The 16,958-nt window shown below is 43.2% G+C and overlaps 1 protein-coding gene across 1 annotated transcript in view; it reads left to right on the top strand.

Moving 5' to 3' along the window:
• The first annotated feature begins 6,569 nt into the window (after nt 1–6,569).
• LOC120943328 (glucagon receptor-like) overlaps nt 6,570–16,958 on the top strand; it is a 90,405-nt gene continuing 80,016 nt past the window's right edge. The window contains exon 1 of the mRNA XM_040356563.1: nt 6,570–6,736. Coding sequence (XP_040212497.1) covers nt 6,687–6,736 — 50 coding nt within the window. The 5' untranslated portion in view covers nt 6,570–6,686. The remainder of the gene's footprint in view (nt 6,737–16,958) is intronic.

Here is a 16,958-nt window from a genome sequence, read left to right as displayed (position 1 = left end):
CCCAGTGCGCATGCTCCAAATGACGTTGGCAAATCGTCATTGCTTTCGACGTGAACGTAAATTACGGCCAGCCCCATTCATGGACGAGTTACGCAAACGACGTAAAACTTCAAAAATTCATACTTAACGTCCATACTTAACATTGGCTGCGCCATCTTTTTGGTGGTTTATCTTTACGCCTGAAAACCCCTTACGTAAACGGCGTATCTTTACTGCGACGGCCGGGCGTACATTCGTGAATAGGCATATATAGCTGATTTACATATTCTAGGCGTAAATCAGCATACACGCCCCTAGCGGCCAGCGTAAATATGCAGTTAAGATACGATGGCGTACGAGACTTACGCCGGTCGTATCTTAGCAATATTTAAGCGTATCTCAGCTTGAGAATACGCTTAAATATACAACGGCGGGGATTCGGACTTACGACGGCGTATCTACTGATACGCCCGTCGTAAGTCTACCTGAATCTGACCCATTGAGATTAATAGGGCTACAATGCAATCGCGAGTGAAATGTTTGGCTCACAGTTGCAGTATCATCCCGGCCGCAATGTACAATTGCTGTTCCGCAAATAAAAAAAGATGAAAAAATGGGCATCAAGAGGCAGCTGTAGTGTTCCCTGTCAGTCAATGCTATTCTGCCGATCACTTATGCTTTACAGAAGGGTACTAAGCTGACTGCCTGTCTGAGAAAAGCCTGATGCCGCGTACACACGATAATTTTTCGGCATGAAAAAAAAACGACGTTTTTTGGCATGTAGAAAAAACAAAGTTTTTCCAACTTCATCATTAGAACGAAGTTGCCCACACACCATCGTTTTTACAAAATGCTCTAGCAAAGCGCGGTGACGTACAACACGTACAACGGCACTATAAAGGGGAAGTTCCATGCGGATGACGCCACCCTTGGGGCTGCTTTAGCTGATTTTGTGTTAGTAAAAGACGATTTGCGCTTTTCTGTCTGTTACAGTGTGATGAATGTGCTTACTCCATTACGAACAGTAGTTTTACCAGAACGAGCGCTCCCGTCTCATAACTTGCTTCTGAGCATGCGCGGGTTTTTAACGTCGTTTTAGCCCACACACGATAATTTTTTACAACCCGAAAAACGGCATTGTTTAAAACGTTGTTAAAAAATGCAGCATGTTCGAAAAAAAATGTTGTCGTTTTTTAGAACCCGAAAAATTATGTGAAGCCCACACACGATCATTTTAAATGACATTTTTTTAAAACAACGTTTTTTTTCGTGCCGAAAAATGATCGTGTGTACGCAGCATTAGAGCTCATTATAAGAAAAGTTTGTCTTTTTTTTATTTATTAGAAATCATACTTACCTAGGTGGATGCAGCATCGGTTCGATGCGGCATCTGTCCCCCCTACAGCTCTAATGCCCCATACACAGGATCGGTTTGGTTTTTCCGTCGGCATAAACTCTAACGGGTTTTTCCGACAGAATTCCGCTCAAGCTGTCTTGCATACACACGGACAGACCAAATTCCGACCATCCAAAACGCGGTGTGTTCTCTTTTTAACCTCCCTGGCGGTATGATTCTGTCTGAAAAAACATGCTGAAAGCGGTACAATTATTTGCAAGGAAATTTGGCGTTTTATACTGTAGGCCTGTAATTTTTAGAACTAACTCACTTAAATCTGACCAAACAAGAATCTAATAGGCATCTCGGGTATGACATTTTTTTAAAAAACAAAATTTTAAATTATAATATAATAAATAGTTATAAATAATTATAACAAATAATAATATAATTAAAATAAAAATTATTCAATAATGTAATCAACTCAAAATCACTGAAATTTGCTCAGTTGCAGAATTGTTGCTGACATTATTTTTTTTTTTTTTATGACGGATTTCCCGCAAATCGCTATCACTCAATTCTGCAAGTGATTATAATTTATTATCGCTGTTTTCTAGCTGATCTAAAACCATTTTTGACATAAAAAGACACTTTTGGTTGCTATGGACAATCTACAGTTTTCAGGCAGAAAAAAAGGTTTTTATTATATAAAATGACATGCATGACACTGGGCAGACCACTAGGGACAAGGGGGGTGTGTATTTTTTACATACAGTACTGTAATCTATAAGATTACAGTATACTGTATGTATAGTGTTTGTTTACTTTTTTGAATTTGGCGCCGATCTCTGCTCCCGTGCGTCGTAACGTCGCAGGGAACGGAGATCGACGGAACAGGAGGACGCTGTGTGAATCGAGCGAGGTCCCGCTCGCTCACACAGCGCGGTGACATCGCTGGATCCAGGAGAAGGTAAGCCAGCGCGCGCTGCAGGCTCTGCATGTCTACCCCGAGCGTGACTCGGGGTTACCGATTTTGGTAGAAAAAATCAACCCCGAGTCACGCTCGGGGATACCGCCAGGGGGGTTAATTCCATCGGAATTACGATGGAAAAAGTCTGGTGGGGCATACACACGGTCGGACTATCCGATAAAAAAATCCCATCTGACTTTTTTCATCAGAAATTCCGATTGTGTGTACGAGGCATTAGACTGAGAGCTGAGCGATCAAACGCTGCTGATTGCTCAGTTCTCCGTGTTCTGTGAGCAGAGAGCTGGTGACTGTCAGTCAGTGGCTCTCTGCACTATACCCCCTCCCCCCCACACTCACTGGAGCGCTGGGCTGTAAAGGGGTGACAGTGGCTGACTCAGATTCTCAGTTACAGGATGCTGAGAATCTGAGCCAGGTACCTGTCCAGACATCCGGGTGGATCTCAACCATATGGTTGCAACCTTTCCCTAGCCTGGACTGGCTCTGTGACGTCATCTGACAGTAGGCTTTGGCCCGCTGTCTGCTAAAATGGGCCACATGAGTGCAGAACGAACTGTACTCCTGTGACTGACTGCCATACAAAAAAAAAATTTGGCTGTACTTTAATGCGTTAAAATTTTAGATACCATAAGTGAGAACTAATGCATTTGTTGTGTTAAGATGTGTTATTGATGCATTTGCATTATGCTACAGTGTTACTAAACCCAGAACCTGCATTCACTATATCTGGTCTCCCACAGTACACAGAGCATGGAAATGCAATTATTTTAGTAAATCTAAACTGCTAAATACATTTTTTCATCATCATTTAGTGCAGTCTTGTGACTTCTCTCAGTGCCTGGTTAAAGCTTGTAGGTCTGAGAAGTTTGCATTCTACTCTGGCTGTTCTATGAGGCTGAAGGAATCCTGACTCTCTGGACAGTGCTGATTGGTTCTGTGCTGATCACATGCACTCTCCCAAGATAAAAAAAAAACTCTCTAGCAGTACACACCACCCGAGGGCCAGATGTGGCCCTTTGCTAGCCTTTACCTGGCCCTTGGGGCACTATTCCTCCCACTGATATGAGGCAATATTTCTCCCACTAACACCAACAATGGGGCACTATATCTTCCACCGATGCCAATGATGGGATACTACTCCTCTTCCTATTAACCACCAACCCTGGGGCCATATTTATTTTCACTAATACTGGGCCATTGACATTTATTGCCCCTGCTGGCCACAATCCGGCCCTCCTAAAGTCTGAAAGACAATAAACTGGCTCTTTGTTTGAAAAGTTTGGAGACCCCTGCTCTATACTATCAGGAAATGGATTGGGGACTGTGGAAGAAAGGAAGGATCAGAGAAGATAGGATCACAGGGCCTTTTTACACAATACTGAGGATTAATCCCTTAGGTTCCACCGGCATAGCTCCCAAATGTCCCTGATTTGGAGGGACTGTCCCCGATTTGGAGCAATGTCCATCTGTCCCTCATTCCTCCTCATTTTGGTCTGATCTATATAGTTGTACATAAAATGCACATTTTATCTATCAAAAAGTTTTTTCCAGTGCTAAACCTTTCATCTGATTAATAAATGTCTGCAGGGCTTTTTTTCAGCGGGAACGCGGGGGAACGCAGTTCCGGCACCTCCCAAACTGAATGTATGTAATGGAAAGAGGTGCTGGGGTGTGCTGGAGAGTCTATTGAAGCTGGCTGCTGAGGGATATATTGTTGCTGGAGGGAATCTATTTTTGCAAAACAAGAGGGTTTATTGTTGCTGGGGAGTTCTTCTGTTGCTCGTGGGGAATCTATTGTTGCTGGGGGGTCAGTTGTTGCTAGGAGGTATGTACTGTTGAGGGAGGGGTCTCCGTTGCTTGCTCCTGTAGGGTCTATTGATGCTGGAGGGGATCTATTTTTGCAGGGGGTTCAATTGTTGCTCGGAGGTGGGTGGGGGGGGGGAGTCAATGGTGGCTTGGAAGGGAGGAGTTCCTGCACCTATTCTCTGAGAAAAAAAGCCCTGAATGTCTGCATTTGTAAATTCCAAAACCCAATATATAGGAATAGTAGTGGTGAAAAAGGCACTTGTGGGTTTAACCAATCTTGTTTTTTTTTTGTACAATTCTCCTTTAAGGGGGCGTGGCAGGGGTGTGTGTCCTATACCTGCATACTTTTGCTGATAGGTGTCCCTCATTCCCATCTCAAAATGTTGGGAGGTATGTCCACAGTAGTATAACAAGCATGCTTTACCGCATATACAGACTGGGGCAGATCCACGTAGGGCGGCGCATTCTTCCGTCCGGCGTAGTGTCTGATACGCTACGCCGCCGTAACTTACAGGGTTTTTTTTGTATCCTGAAAGAATTCCCGCCGTAAGTTACGGCGGCGTAGTGTAACTAAGGCGGCTTAAGGGCAGGCAATTCAAATGTATGTGATTGGGGCGTGTTTTATGTTAATACGTCGTGACCCGACGTAAATTACGTTTTTTTTAACGTCGCATGCGCCGTCCGTGGGGGTATCCCAGTGCGCATGCTCGAAATTAAACCGGAACAAGCCAATGCTTACGACGGTGACGTCATTCTATGCAAAGCCCTATTCGCGAACGACTTACGCAAACGACGTAACATTTTAAAATTTCGACGCGGGAACGATGGCCATACTTAACATGGAATACGCCTCATATAGCAGGGGTAACTATACGCCGAAGAAAGCCTTACGGAAACAACGTAAAAAAATGCGCTGGCCGGACGTACGTTCGTGGATCACCGTATCTAGCTAATTTGCATACTCGACGCGGAATTCGAAGGAAACGCCACCTAGCGGCCAGCGTAAATATGCACCTTAGATCCGACGGCGTACTAAGACGTACGCCTTTCGGATCGAGCCCAGATTAAGTCGTATCTTGTTTTGTGGATACAAAACAGAGATACGACGGGGTAATTCGTTTGTGGATCTGGCCCACTGATTTTACTGTTGTGGGTTTTGTAACACTTTGAATAATGCTTGCCAGATGCCTCCTCAGTGTTGGTTTTTTTATTGTATGGATTCCTGTACTATAACTTATACTGTATATGCAATTGGCACATTTGTTAGGCATTTGTGGTGCTTTTGCGGCGCCTTTACATTGACACGAAAGAAGACATGTGGGGAGTTGAAAAGCCAGCTGAACGCTGCATAATAAATACGTTTTGGCGTCACGCAAAGCACTATGAATGTGACCATGTGAACTACACTGTCAACTGCAATGGACAGAATTGGTACAGAGCATTAACAGGCATTCGTGATGCTTTAAAAACATGGATGAAATGCCTGTCCATGGCGCACGTGTAAACTTTAGCAAAAATGGGTCTCTAGACTGACCAGTACTGCCAGTTAGACATGACCCACAGGGACACATAGGGGGTTATTTACTAAAAGAATATCCACTTTGCATTACAAGTGCAAACTACAAGTGCAATTAAATTGCACTAAAAGTGCAATTAGAAGTGCAGTCACTGTAGATCCGAGGGGGGCATGCAAGGAAAATAAAAAACAGCATTTTAGCTTGCACATGATTGGATAATAAAATCAGCAGAGCTTACCATCATTTCAGATCTACCCCTAAGATTTACAGCGACTGCACTTCCAAGTGCAATTTCAAGTGCACTTGTAGTTTGCACTTGTAGTGCAAAGTGGATTTGCCTTTCCTAAATAACCCCCATAGCACTATCCCTGCTCAGGAGACACACTGGGGGTCATTTACGAAAGGCAAATCCACTTTGCACTACAAGTGCAAAGTGCACTTGAAATTGCACTTGGAAGTGCAGTACCTGTAAATCTGAGGGGTAGATCTGAAATGAAGGTAAGCTCTGCTGATTTAATTATCCAATCACGTGCAAGCTAAAATGCTGTTTTTTATTTTCCTTGCATGTCTCCCTCGGATCTACAGCCACTGCACATCCAAGTGCAATTTCACTTGTAGTGCAAAGTGCACTTGAAATTGCACTGAAATTGTACTTGGAAGTGCAGTCCCTGTAAATCTGAGGGGTAGATCTGAAATGATGGGAAGCTCTACTGCACTTTGCACTTGTAGTTTGCACTTGTAGTGCAAAGTGGATTTTCCTTTAGTAAATAACCCCAAATATCTTGAGAAAAGAGACGAGGGATCCTAGCATTGGGAATGGCGTGGAGAATAGAGGAATACAGTTAGTGCATTCAATGCAAAGACAGGGAAACTGAAGGGAGGGGTGAGCAGAGGAGGGGTCTGGGAGAGGGATGCATGGAACTGATGAGAAATCTAAGGAAGGGAGAGCGATACAAGGAGAGTTTCGAAGCAATGTAGTATAGATTTCTTTATACTAAGAAGCAAGAAGGCTACTGATCAGATCTGTATGTGAAACATACTACTGGCACCTGCCTAGGCAATGAAGTACGCACTATACTGGCTACACTTGACCATTCCTTGCTCAGCCAGGTAAGTCTCGTATGTACGATCAATGAATGGAATCTATCAGCAATATGCAATATATGGTATTTAAATTTTCTGAAAATATCCTTTACTGAAATCCAGGTAACCTATGATTTCAGCCATGTGACTGTTTTATTTTTTAAATTTTTTATTAAGTTTAGGAAAAAATAACTGTCACTTTCTTGGAAATAAGGACCCATATCCTGGTATATAATAACTGAGTCTATTGAATACCAAAGGAAAGACAAAAATCATTGAGATCAGATATGTATTTGAAGATAGATATTTTTGTTAAACTTTTATACACATATTGCATTTAAAGAATATTTTATTTTGCATTTGAAGGAAAATGTATAGATACTGTCAATGATCACTCAGCAGTGATGCTAGGATTTTTGGCTAGAGTTCTGGAAAGTTTTTGCTGGTGATATTGTCAATAGGTCTGTGTACAATGTGGAATTCCTAGTATAGACTCCCAATCTGTGTTACAATGAGAGTTAGTAGTTCCCTTTTGTAGGACGGGTGTGATTTGTTGAAGATAGGCTTGCTTTACTTCTATTCTATACCATTGAGATATAATATATATATATATATATATATATATATATATATATACATTACAAATATACTGTATACAGATATATGTGCAAGTTCTGTATGCACTATATATATGCAGACGTAGGTCAAGCTGTCACGTGATGATAGATAGATCCTGACTTGGATAGTTTATGCAGCATAGTACCATTAACCTACTTCTATGTGGCAGGTGATTTCAAAGATTTGTTGTAAATATTAACCACTTCGGCCCGGATTCACAAAGCACTTACGCCGACGTATCTCAAGTGTAACTATGCACCGTCGTATCTATGCGCCGTGCCCACAATCTGAGATACGCCTAAAAATAGGGGGCCAGATTCACGTAGAATCGCGGCGGCGTAACGTATCGTAGATACGTTACACCGCCGCAAGTTTTCATCGCAAGTGCCTGATTCACAAAGCACTTGCGATGAAAACTACGCCGCAAAAAAAAAACTCCGGCGCAAGGCGGGCCAATTCAAATGGGCGTGTGCCATTTAAATTAGGCACGCTCCTGCGCCGGACCTACTGCGCATGCTCCGTTTTGCAATTCCCGTTGGGGTTAGCGCGCCGTGACGTCATTTTTTCGAACGGCGACGCGCGTAGCGTACTTCCGTATTCCCGGACGTGTTACGCAAACGACGGCCATACTTTAGACAGCAATACGATTGCTGACTAAAGTTAGGGCACCCAAAATGACGACTAAACGACTAAATTTGCAACGGGAAACTAGACTAGCGGCGACGTAGCGAACGCGAAAAACCATCGGGAATCGCCGTAACTTCTTATTTGCATACCCGACGCTGGTTTACGACGCGAACTCCCCCCAGCGGCGGCCGCGGTATTGCATCTTAAGATCCGACAGTGTAAAACAATTACACCTGTCGGATCTTATGGCTATCTATGCGTAACTGATTCTATGAATCAGTCGCATAGATAGAAACAGGGATACAACGGCGTATCAGGAGAAACGCCGTCGTATCCCTTTTGTGAATCTGGCCCATACTGTATACAGATATATGTGCAAGTTCTGTATGCACTATATATATGTAGACGTAGGTCAAGCTGTCACGTGATGATAGATAGATCCTGACTTGGATAGTTTATGCAGCATAGTACCATTAACCTACTTCTATGTGGCAGGTGATTTCAAAGATTTGTTGTAAATATAAACCACTTCGGCCCGGATTCACAAAGCACTTACGCCGACGTATCTCAAGATACGCCGCGTAAGTGTAACTATGCGCCGTCGTATCTGTGCGCCGTGCCCACAATCTGAGATACGCCTAAAAATAGGCTTCCTACGACCGACGTAACTTGCCTACGCCGTCGTATCGTGGGCGCATATTTACGCTGGGCGCATTTGCCGCTCCTATTGATTTTCTATGCACATATGCAAATGAGGGAGATACGCCGATTCACGAACGTACTTGCGCCCGGTGCATAATATACGCGGTTTGCGTAAGTCGTACGTCCGGCGTAAAGTTATTTCCCATATAGGAGGCGCAACCCATGCAAAGGTATGGATGAGACCCAATGTTAAGGATCGTATCTGTCTGAACTGCAAGACTGGGAGTGACTACCTATTATATGCTGTTCATGATCCCCTGTCATAAGGGTTAATGGCGATTTGGTAAGGAGCCAATCTATAGTTTGGTGGAGGATACATCACTTTGCTTTGGACACGTTTTCAACTGATTTTGGAACTTCGCACAGAGCACGGGTGTCTGGCATTTCATGTGTTAAACATTTATAAACGTTATTTCTACACTATTTGTTTTATTTATATGTCTATATATATATTTTTTTATTTGGTTAATATTTATTGATCTGATGATATGATCCAAATTCTTTTGATGTTCATTATCAATATTATCACTGTTTCACTGTTATTGAGGTACTTGAGAGTGCTATATAGTGCCCCCTAGTGGCTATCAACCTCTCTTGTCTTTTTTGGTAAATTAGTGATTTATATATACCATCATATACCACATAGTTTATGATTTATGTGTGTTTTGTGATTCAAACATTTGTTTCACACGGTTTAGAGGTAGCGCGATTTATATTTTTCTCACTTTAAATTAGACCTGCCATAAGGAAAATGTAGGTTCCACTATTGCTGACATCCTCCATTCCAAAATGTTGGTCACCTGACCAAGAAGTAGTATGCAGATCAAGGAAGTCAAAAGTCATTTTCTGCAGGCTTGTTTGACGTTAGTATTGAAGGTAGAAAATCTGCCTGACGGTCAGGGAAGTTGAGGTTTTAGAAAGAGAGGTAAAAGAAAAACGAGAAAAGAATTCCCAACAATTGCTAGTACAGGTTTTTTTTAAATAGGGCAGCCCCAGATATTAACCTCTAAATATAAATGACTCAGGAAAAAAGAAAAAAAAAAAGAAACTGGTAATTGAAAACAATCAGTGTAGCACTTGGATGTAATCTAATCGGGCTGGTGTAATAAGGAATGTGTGACTGCCCCATTTTCACAAGTCTGCAATCGCATTAGAGTGTGGCATCCAGAGCACCCAAGGTATTTGTTGGAATCTAAGGATATATATATATATATACACCGTATATACTCGAGTATAAGCCGAGGCACCTAATTTTACCACAAAAAGCTGGGAAAACGTATTGACTCGAGTATAAGACTAGGGTGAGAATGCAACAGCTACTGTAAGCGAAAAAGAGGGTCAACAATGCCCATTTGCACGCCTCACTGTGCCCATTTGCACGCCTGACTGTGCCCATTTGCACGCCTCACTGTGCCCATTTGCACGCCTCGCTGTGCTTATGTCAAAGATTTGGGCACTCATTTGCTTCATTCAATACATGAGAGTGTACAAACAATATCAAGTGGCAAAGGTGCTAAGAACAATATCAGGTAAAGAATAATATGACAGAACAGAGTTCAGAGAGGCTTGCACACAGCAAATAGCGTACTTTCACTGCTCATTTCCTGTGCTTGTTATTCTTGGCAGATGGGTGCAATGGCTTTCATTATGCAAACATGAGGTTTGCCCAAAAACTTGCAAGCAAGACAATTCAAAAGTCCAGTGTGTTGTCCCTTCCTTTTTATGGTTCTGCAGCCCAACCTTACTGTGCCCATAGCGTACCTGAATTATTGACAGGCTGCGGGGTCCATTTTTCCTCCTGGTCCCATTCCATGATGGGCATTTGACATTGTGTTCCGCTACCGCCTATCACGGTGGTCCTCTCATCCTCAGACTCAGTTCCCCAGCAGACACTGTATTCAGTGTTCCGCCAATCACGGACCTTCTTTCATCCTCGGACAAACGGGCGTCCGTGATAGGTGGAACCCTGAACACAGTGTCTGCTGGGAAACTGAGTCCGAGGATGAGAGGACCTCCGTTATAGGCGGTAGCGGAACACAGTGTCAAACGCCTATCACGGAACGGGACCAGGAGGAAGCCACGACTTTTGAAAAATGGACGCCCGCAGCCCTTTAGGTACACTGACTCGAGTATAAGCCGAGGGGTGTATCTTTAGCCCTAAAAAAAGGGCTGAAAAACTTGGCTTATACTTGAGTATATACGGTATATATCCATGCTTTCATGTTGTTTACGCCAAATTCTGACCGTACCATCTGAATTTTGCAGGTGAAATCGAGACTTATCAGACCAGGCAATGTTTTTCCAATCTTCTATTGTCCAATTTTGGTGAGCCTGTGTGACTTATAGCCTCGGTTTCCTGTTCTTAGCTGACAGACCAAGACCACTTGGTGTGGTCTTCTGCTGCTGTAGCTCATCTGATTCCTTGCCTTTGATGTGTTGTGTGTTCAGAGATGGTATTCTCCATACCTTTGTTGTAACGAGTGGTTATTTGAGTTACTGTTGCCTTTTCAATCATCTCGGCCCATTTTACCCAGCACTGCTGTCAATCTCATCCAATGATGTGGCTCGCCGGAGGCGGGGTTGAGTGATACAGTGAGCGGCAATAGCTGCTGGCCCGCAGGAACTCAACAGCATGCGTGCTCGCTCGCATGAAGGTGTTGAGTTCTTGCGGAGAGGAGCCGAGACAGCCGCCGAGGGACCCCAGAAAAACAGGTTCGGGGACACTGTGCAAAACTAACTGCACAGTGGAGGTAAGTATAACATGTTTGTTATTTAAAAAAAAAAAATTACTTTACAACCCCTTTAATTAGCTTTGTGCTGCTCTAAGATGAACCATCAGGGCATGTAAGAAACCCTGATGACATCACAAGAGTTGTTCCTTGGGTTACATTGTGCTACAGAGCAATCGTACAGAATCAGGAAGAGAATCCCAGAAGTTAATTAAATGTATCATTAGTCCCCCTTTCGCATTGTATCTAGACCCTGGGGCACCGGCTGAAAAGCTCTAGACAAATCAAGCCCTAGGTCACAGTGATAACCGCTTATGTCTGGGGGACGCATAATTGCAAAGAGAGAAACAATTATTTTGTGTAATAGACACGTGCCCCGATGAACCTTTAATGTTGGGCAGAAGCTTCCGGGCTGGCACAGAGAAAGTATACAGAGGATATTTTTGTGCAAGAAGTACTTGTGTAGCAAGGGAAAAGGAAGGGTACTGGTAGAAAAATATAGGGGAAGAAAGGGAAAAGAGATATGAGGAGCAAAAAAAGACACGAGCCTTGATCATCATGGTGCTCTGCAACCGTTCACCCTACCTTTACCTTTGCCCAAGGGTGCCTTGGGCCTTTTTGGACTTCAAGCAACACCTTTTTGTTCACAAAAACGTGCAGATGGGTGCAACGTCAAGTGGTCCTCCTGTGAAGAAAGGACCCAAAACCCTGATCCCCGGGGCGTTAGGCTCCAGACGGGGACTCAGGTACTGTGGTCCGAGCAACCAAAGCCGACACGGACCCAACTTCCTCGGAGGAACTGCCGAAACAGAACCCTCCCAGTACTAAGTGGGGCTCCTCCGAAGGGAGACCCCATGAGAGCAGGAAAACTAAGCCAGAAGGCCATGTCCACCCACTCCCAAGACGTTCAGGGCTGGCCCGAGGACCGGCACCCTACTGATCACACAGTGACACAAAACGTGCACAACAAAAAAAGACAAAAAGGTGACAAACATAGGCAATAAATAAAATAAAGTGGGGGAAGGGATAGTGAAGAGGAAAGTGAAGAACTGGTCATTGTGGTGTACAATCACCAGGCCCTCCGGCCAGGAATAAAAAATTCCTCCGGTCCTAGCCAAAAGGCCCGGCCCAGGAGGCAGGTGCTAAAAAAAGTGTGTATCTGGTGCAGTGACCGTGGTATCCTTAAATCAAAGTGTCCCTTACACACAGTGATTCTCAGATACCCCTGGACTGCCACTCCAGGGGCACATGCACTAAGCAACACCTTATCTTAGTCCATCATTGACAGCTAGTTCCAGCACAAACATCTGCCAGGACTCGATGCACCCACCCACACCACCATGTTTTAAAGTACACTGAGTGAGGGAAACTCTAATGCATTTATTATATGAATAAAAAGAATAATTGCGCTAAACCCAGATGTGCACTTGTGTTTAAACTTGTGAGCAAGTGCATGTGCAAAACCATTGAATCTATATGATATATGATTCAATGGAGTCAGGGGGCCGTGATTGCCTACCCTGCTAGCAATGGTGTATATGAACCCAGTGATCAATAACACAAATGATAATAAACCATAACTCCAATGATTGTTGAAATGAAAAATAACAAAATTAGTGATATAAAGTCCATAAAGTCCAAAAATAAATTTTAGAAAGTAAGTGGTAAATCCATATGACAAATGAAGACACCCGTGAAGATTCCAGGAATGTTGTAATTTGAGCACCAAACGTGAATCCTCCACCAATCATGCAGCTGCTTACCAGAAATCTGGGTCCTGCCGGACCACTATCAACATATCTCTCAACCAGAGATTTTGTAAGGCAGTAGTGAATCCTCCACTTGTACTAGAACCAATCCGTACTCAACGATGGCTGGTGGCCTTCATAGTCTCAGAGTTCAGATCGGTTGGCGATGAGAAGGTGAGCGCCCCTAGCTTTTTAAACCTTGCTCCGCTTGCCAAGGGGTGCAACTTTAAATTTCATAAACAATCACCTTCCCACGAGGTACTGCTCGTGGGAAGGTGATCAGAAGGTGAACAGAGGCAAGCAAGCCAGCAGTACCTCGTGGGAAGGTGATTGTTTATGAAATTACAAGTTGCACCCCTTGGCAAGCGCATGCTCAGAATCAAGTCGACGCATGCTTGGAAGCATTGAACTTTGTTTTTTTCATCACGTCGTGTGTTTTACGTCACCGCGTTCTGACCCGATCGGTTTTTGAACTGATGGTGTGTAGGCACATCAGACCATCAGGCCACTTCAGAGGTGAACCGATGAAAACGGTCCGTCGGACCATTCTCATCGGATGGATCGACCGTGTGTACACGGCCTTAAGGGTTGGTCAGAGACTTCCTGGCTGAGAAGGGAAGGGATGCTGAATTTCCTCCAGGCAGTAAATGAGGTGTGCTCTATATTGCTTGCTTCAGATTCTAAAGTATTCTTTAAACAACTGAATTCTATCCGTGATACAATTTTTTTTTTTTTTTGCACTAACATCCAAATTTTTTCGTTTTCGGCATGTGCCTCCTTCTTCAAGGCCAAAGCATCACTAATACACTGTTTTAGCAGAAAGTTAAGACAATCCCTGAGGAAGTCCATATTTAGTCCATTATCTTTTATGTCAAATAGAATTATCGGGCCAAATCCTCAAAAGAGATACTGCTGTTACTCCGTCGTATCCCTGGTCCTAACTATGGAACTGATCCACAGAATCAGTTTTCCATAGTTAGGGAGAAGATCCGGCATGTGTAATTGAATTACACTGCCGGATCTTAGGATACAGTACCGCATCCGCCGCTGGGGGCATTTTGTGTCGAAATGCCGCCTCGGGTATGCAAATTAGCACTTACAGAGATCCACAAAGCTTTTCTGCTTCGTTTTTTCTCCGTAAGTATTAAGTTGCATACGCAAAATTAGGGCTGCTTTTACATGGTGTAAAGTTAGTACACCATGTAAAAGCAGACCCTTCTGTCTAGCGACGCGTTTTTTTTTTCGAATTTGAATATTTTTTTCGCGCCGTATCTTTTTTTTTCCCGACGCAACTTTATTGACCCGTCGCAATCCACAAAGCCCGGCGTAACGTAATTTTGCGCTATGCCCGTCGGGAAAATGATGTCACGAGCATGCGCAGTACGGCCGGCGCGGGAGCGCGCCTCATTTAAATGGGAATCGCCCCCATGAAATGAGGAACGCCTTGCGCCGGCGTAATTTAAGTTACACGGCCAGAAATTTCTAGGTAAGTGCTTTGTGGATCGGGCACTTAGGTAGAAATTTTAAGGCAGTGTAACTTAAATTAGAATTTCGCCGTTACGCCGGGTCTTTGTGGATTTGGCCCATCATTCTTAATTCAATTGTTTTCCTTTCCTGAGTAGTTTTGACATTCCATTTAAGTACTAAAACATGCATGGTGTGATCTAGTCGTGAGAAATGATGTCCTACAGGAGTGCAGAAATCATCCTTCTTACAGTATCTCACAAGTGAGTACACCTCTCACATTTTTGTAAATATTTTATTCTATCTTTTCATGTGACAACACTGAAGAAATTACACTTTGCTATAATGTAAAGTAGTGAGTGTACAGCTTGTATAACAGAGTACATTTGCTGTCCCCTCAAAATAACTCAACACACAGCCATTAATGTCTAAACCGCTGGCAACAAAAGTGAGTACACCCCTAAGTGAAAATGTCCAAATTGGGTCCAAAGTGTCAATATTTTGTGTGGCCACCATTATTTTCCAGCACTGCCTTAACCCTCTTGGGCATGGAGTTCACCAGAGCGTCACAGGTTGCCACTGAAGTCCTCTTCCCCTCCTCCATGATGACATCACAGAGCTGGTGGATGTTAGAGACCTTGCGCTCCTCCACCTTCCGTTTGAAGATGCCCCACAGATGCTCAATAGGGTTTAGGTCTGAGACATGTTTTGCCAGTCCATCACCTTTACCCTCAGCTTCTTTAGCAAGGAAGTGTTCATATTGGAGGTCGTTATCATGTTGGAATACTGCCCTGCGGCCCAGTCTCCGAGGAGAGGGGATCATGCTCTGCTTCAGTATGTCACAGTACATGTTGGCATTCATGGTTCCCTCAATGAACTGTAGCTCCTCAGTGCCAGCAGCATTCATTCAGCCCCAGACCATGACACTCCCACCACCATGCTTGGCCTTTGATCTAAACTTGGCAGACTGCCCGGATTTTTTCTTTACACACACAGAAGTTTATCCCTTTGATCTAAACTTGGCAGACTGCCTGGATTCTTTCTTTACACCCACACAGAAGTTTATCCCTTTGATCTAAACTTGACATACTGACCGATTTTTTCTTTACACACACACAGAAGTTTATCCCTTTGATCTAAACTTGGCAGACTGCCCAGATTTTTTCTTTACACACACACAGAAGTTTATCCCTTTGATCTAAACTTGGCAGACTGCCCAGATTTTTTCTTTACACACACACACACACACACACACATAGAAGTTTATCCCTTTGATCTAAACTTGGCAGACTGCCCACATTTTTTCTTTACACACAGAAGTTTATCCCTTTGATCTAAACTTGACATACTGACCGATTTTTTCTTTACACACACACAGAAGTTTATCCCTTTGATCTAAACTTGGCAGACTGCCCGGATTTTTTCTTTACACCCACACACACATAGAAGTTTATCCCTTTGATCTAAACTTGGCAGACTGCCCTGATTTTTTCTTTACACCCACACATACATAGAAGTTTATCCCTTTGATCTAAACTTGGCAGACTGCCCTGATTTTTTCTTTACACCCACACACACATAGAAGTTTATCCCTTTGATCTAAACTTGGCAGACTGCCCTGATTTTTTCTTTACACCCACACACACATAGAAGTTTATCCCTTTGATCTAAACTTGGCAAACTGCCCGTATTTTTTCTTTACACACAGAAGTTTATCCCTTTGATCTAAACTTGACAGACTGACCGATTTTTTCTTTACACACACACAGAAGTTTATCCCTTTGATCTAAACTTGGCAGACTGCCCGGATTTTTTCTTTACACACACACACACACACACACACACATAGAAGTTTATCCCTTTGATCAAAACTTGGCAAACTGCCCGATTTTTTCTTTACACACACACAGAAGTTTATCCCTTTGATCTAAACTTGGCAGACTGCCCGGATTTTTTCTTTACACACACACACACACACACACACACATACACATAGAAGTTTATCCCTTTGATCTAAACTTGGCAGACTGCCGGGATATTTTTCCTTTGACAGCTGATAAGTCTCTCCAATTGTTATATAAAAAAAAGAATCAGCAAACTCTGCACTGGAGATTGTCAGGGGGGTTGAATCGAGATCACGATTTTTTATGGATTAATTTACTCTAATATATATATATATATATGGGTTTTATTGAATGCTGTTCAGTAATTTGTCTTCCAGGTCAGCCACAAATAAGTTTGCATATTGGAGTGTCATTTTTCTTCCCATAGCAGTACCCATACAGTGAAGATAGATATTATTATTGAAAGTGAAATAGTGACTAGAAGTGTATTTGGTGGTAATTGCTGTATATTGTGGAT

The sequence above is a fragment of the Rana temporaria genome, chromosome 6 (assembly GCF_905171775.1).
Source record: "Rana temporaria chromosome 6, aRanTem1.1, whole genome shotgun sequence".
In the NCBI taxonomy this organism is placed as follows: Eukaryota; Metazoa; Chordata; class Amphibia; order Anura; family Ranidae; genus Rana; species Rana temporaria.
This window is presented reverse-complemented; position numbering and strand designations above follow the sequence as displayed.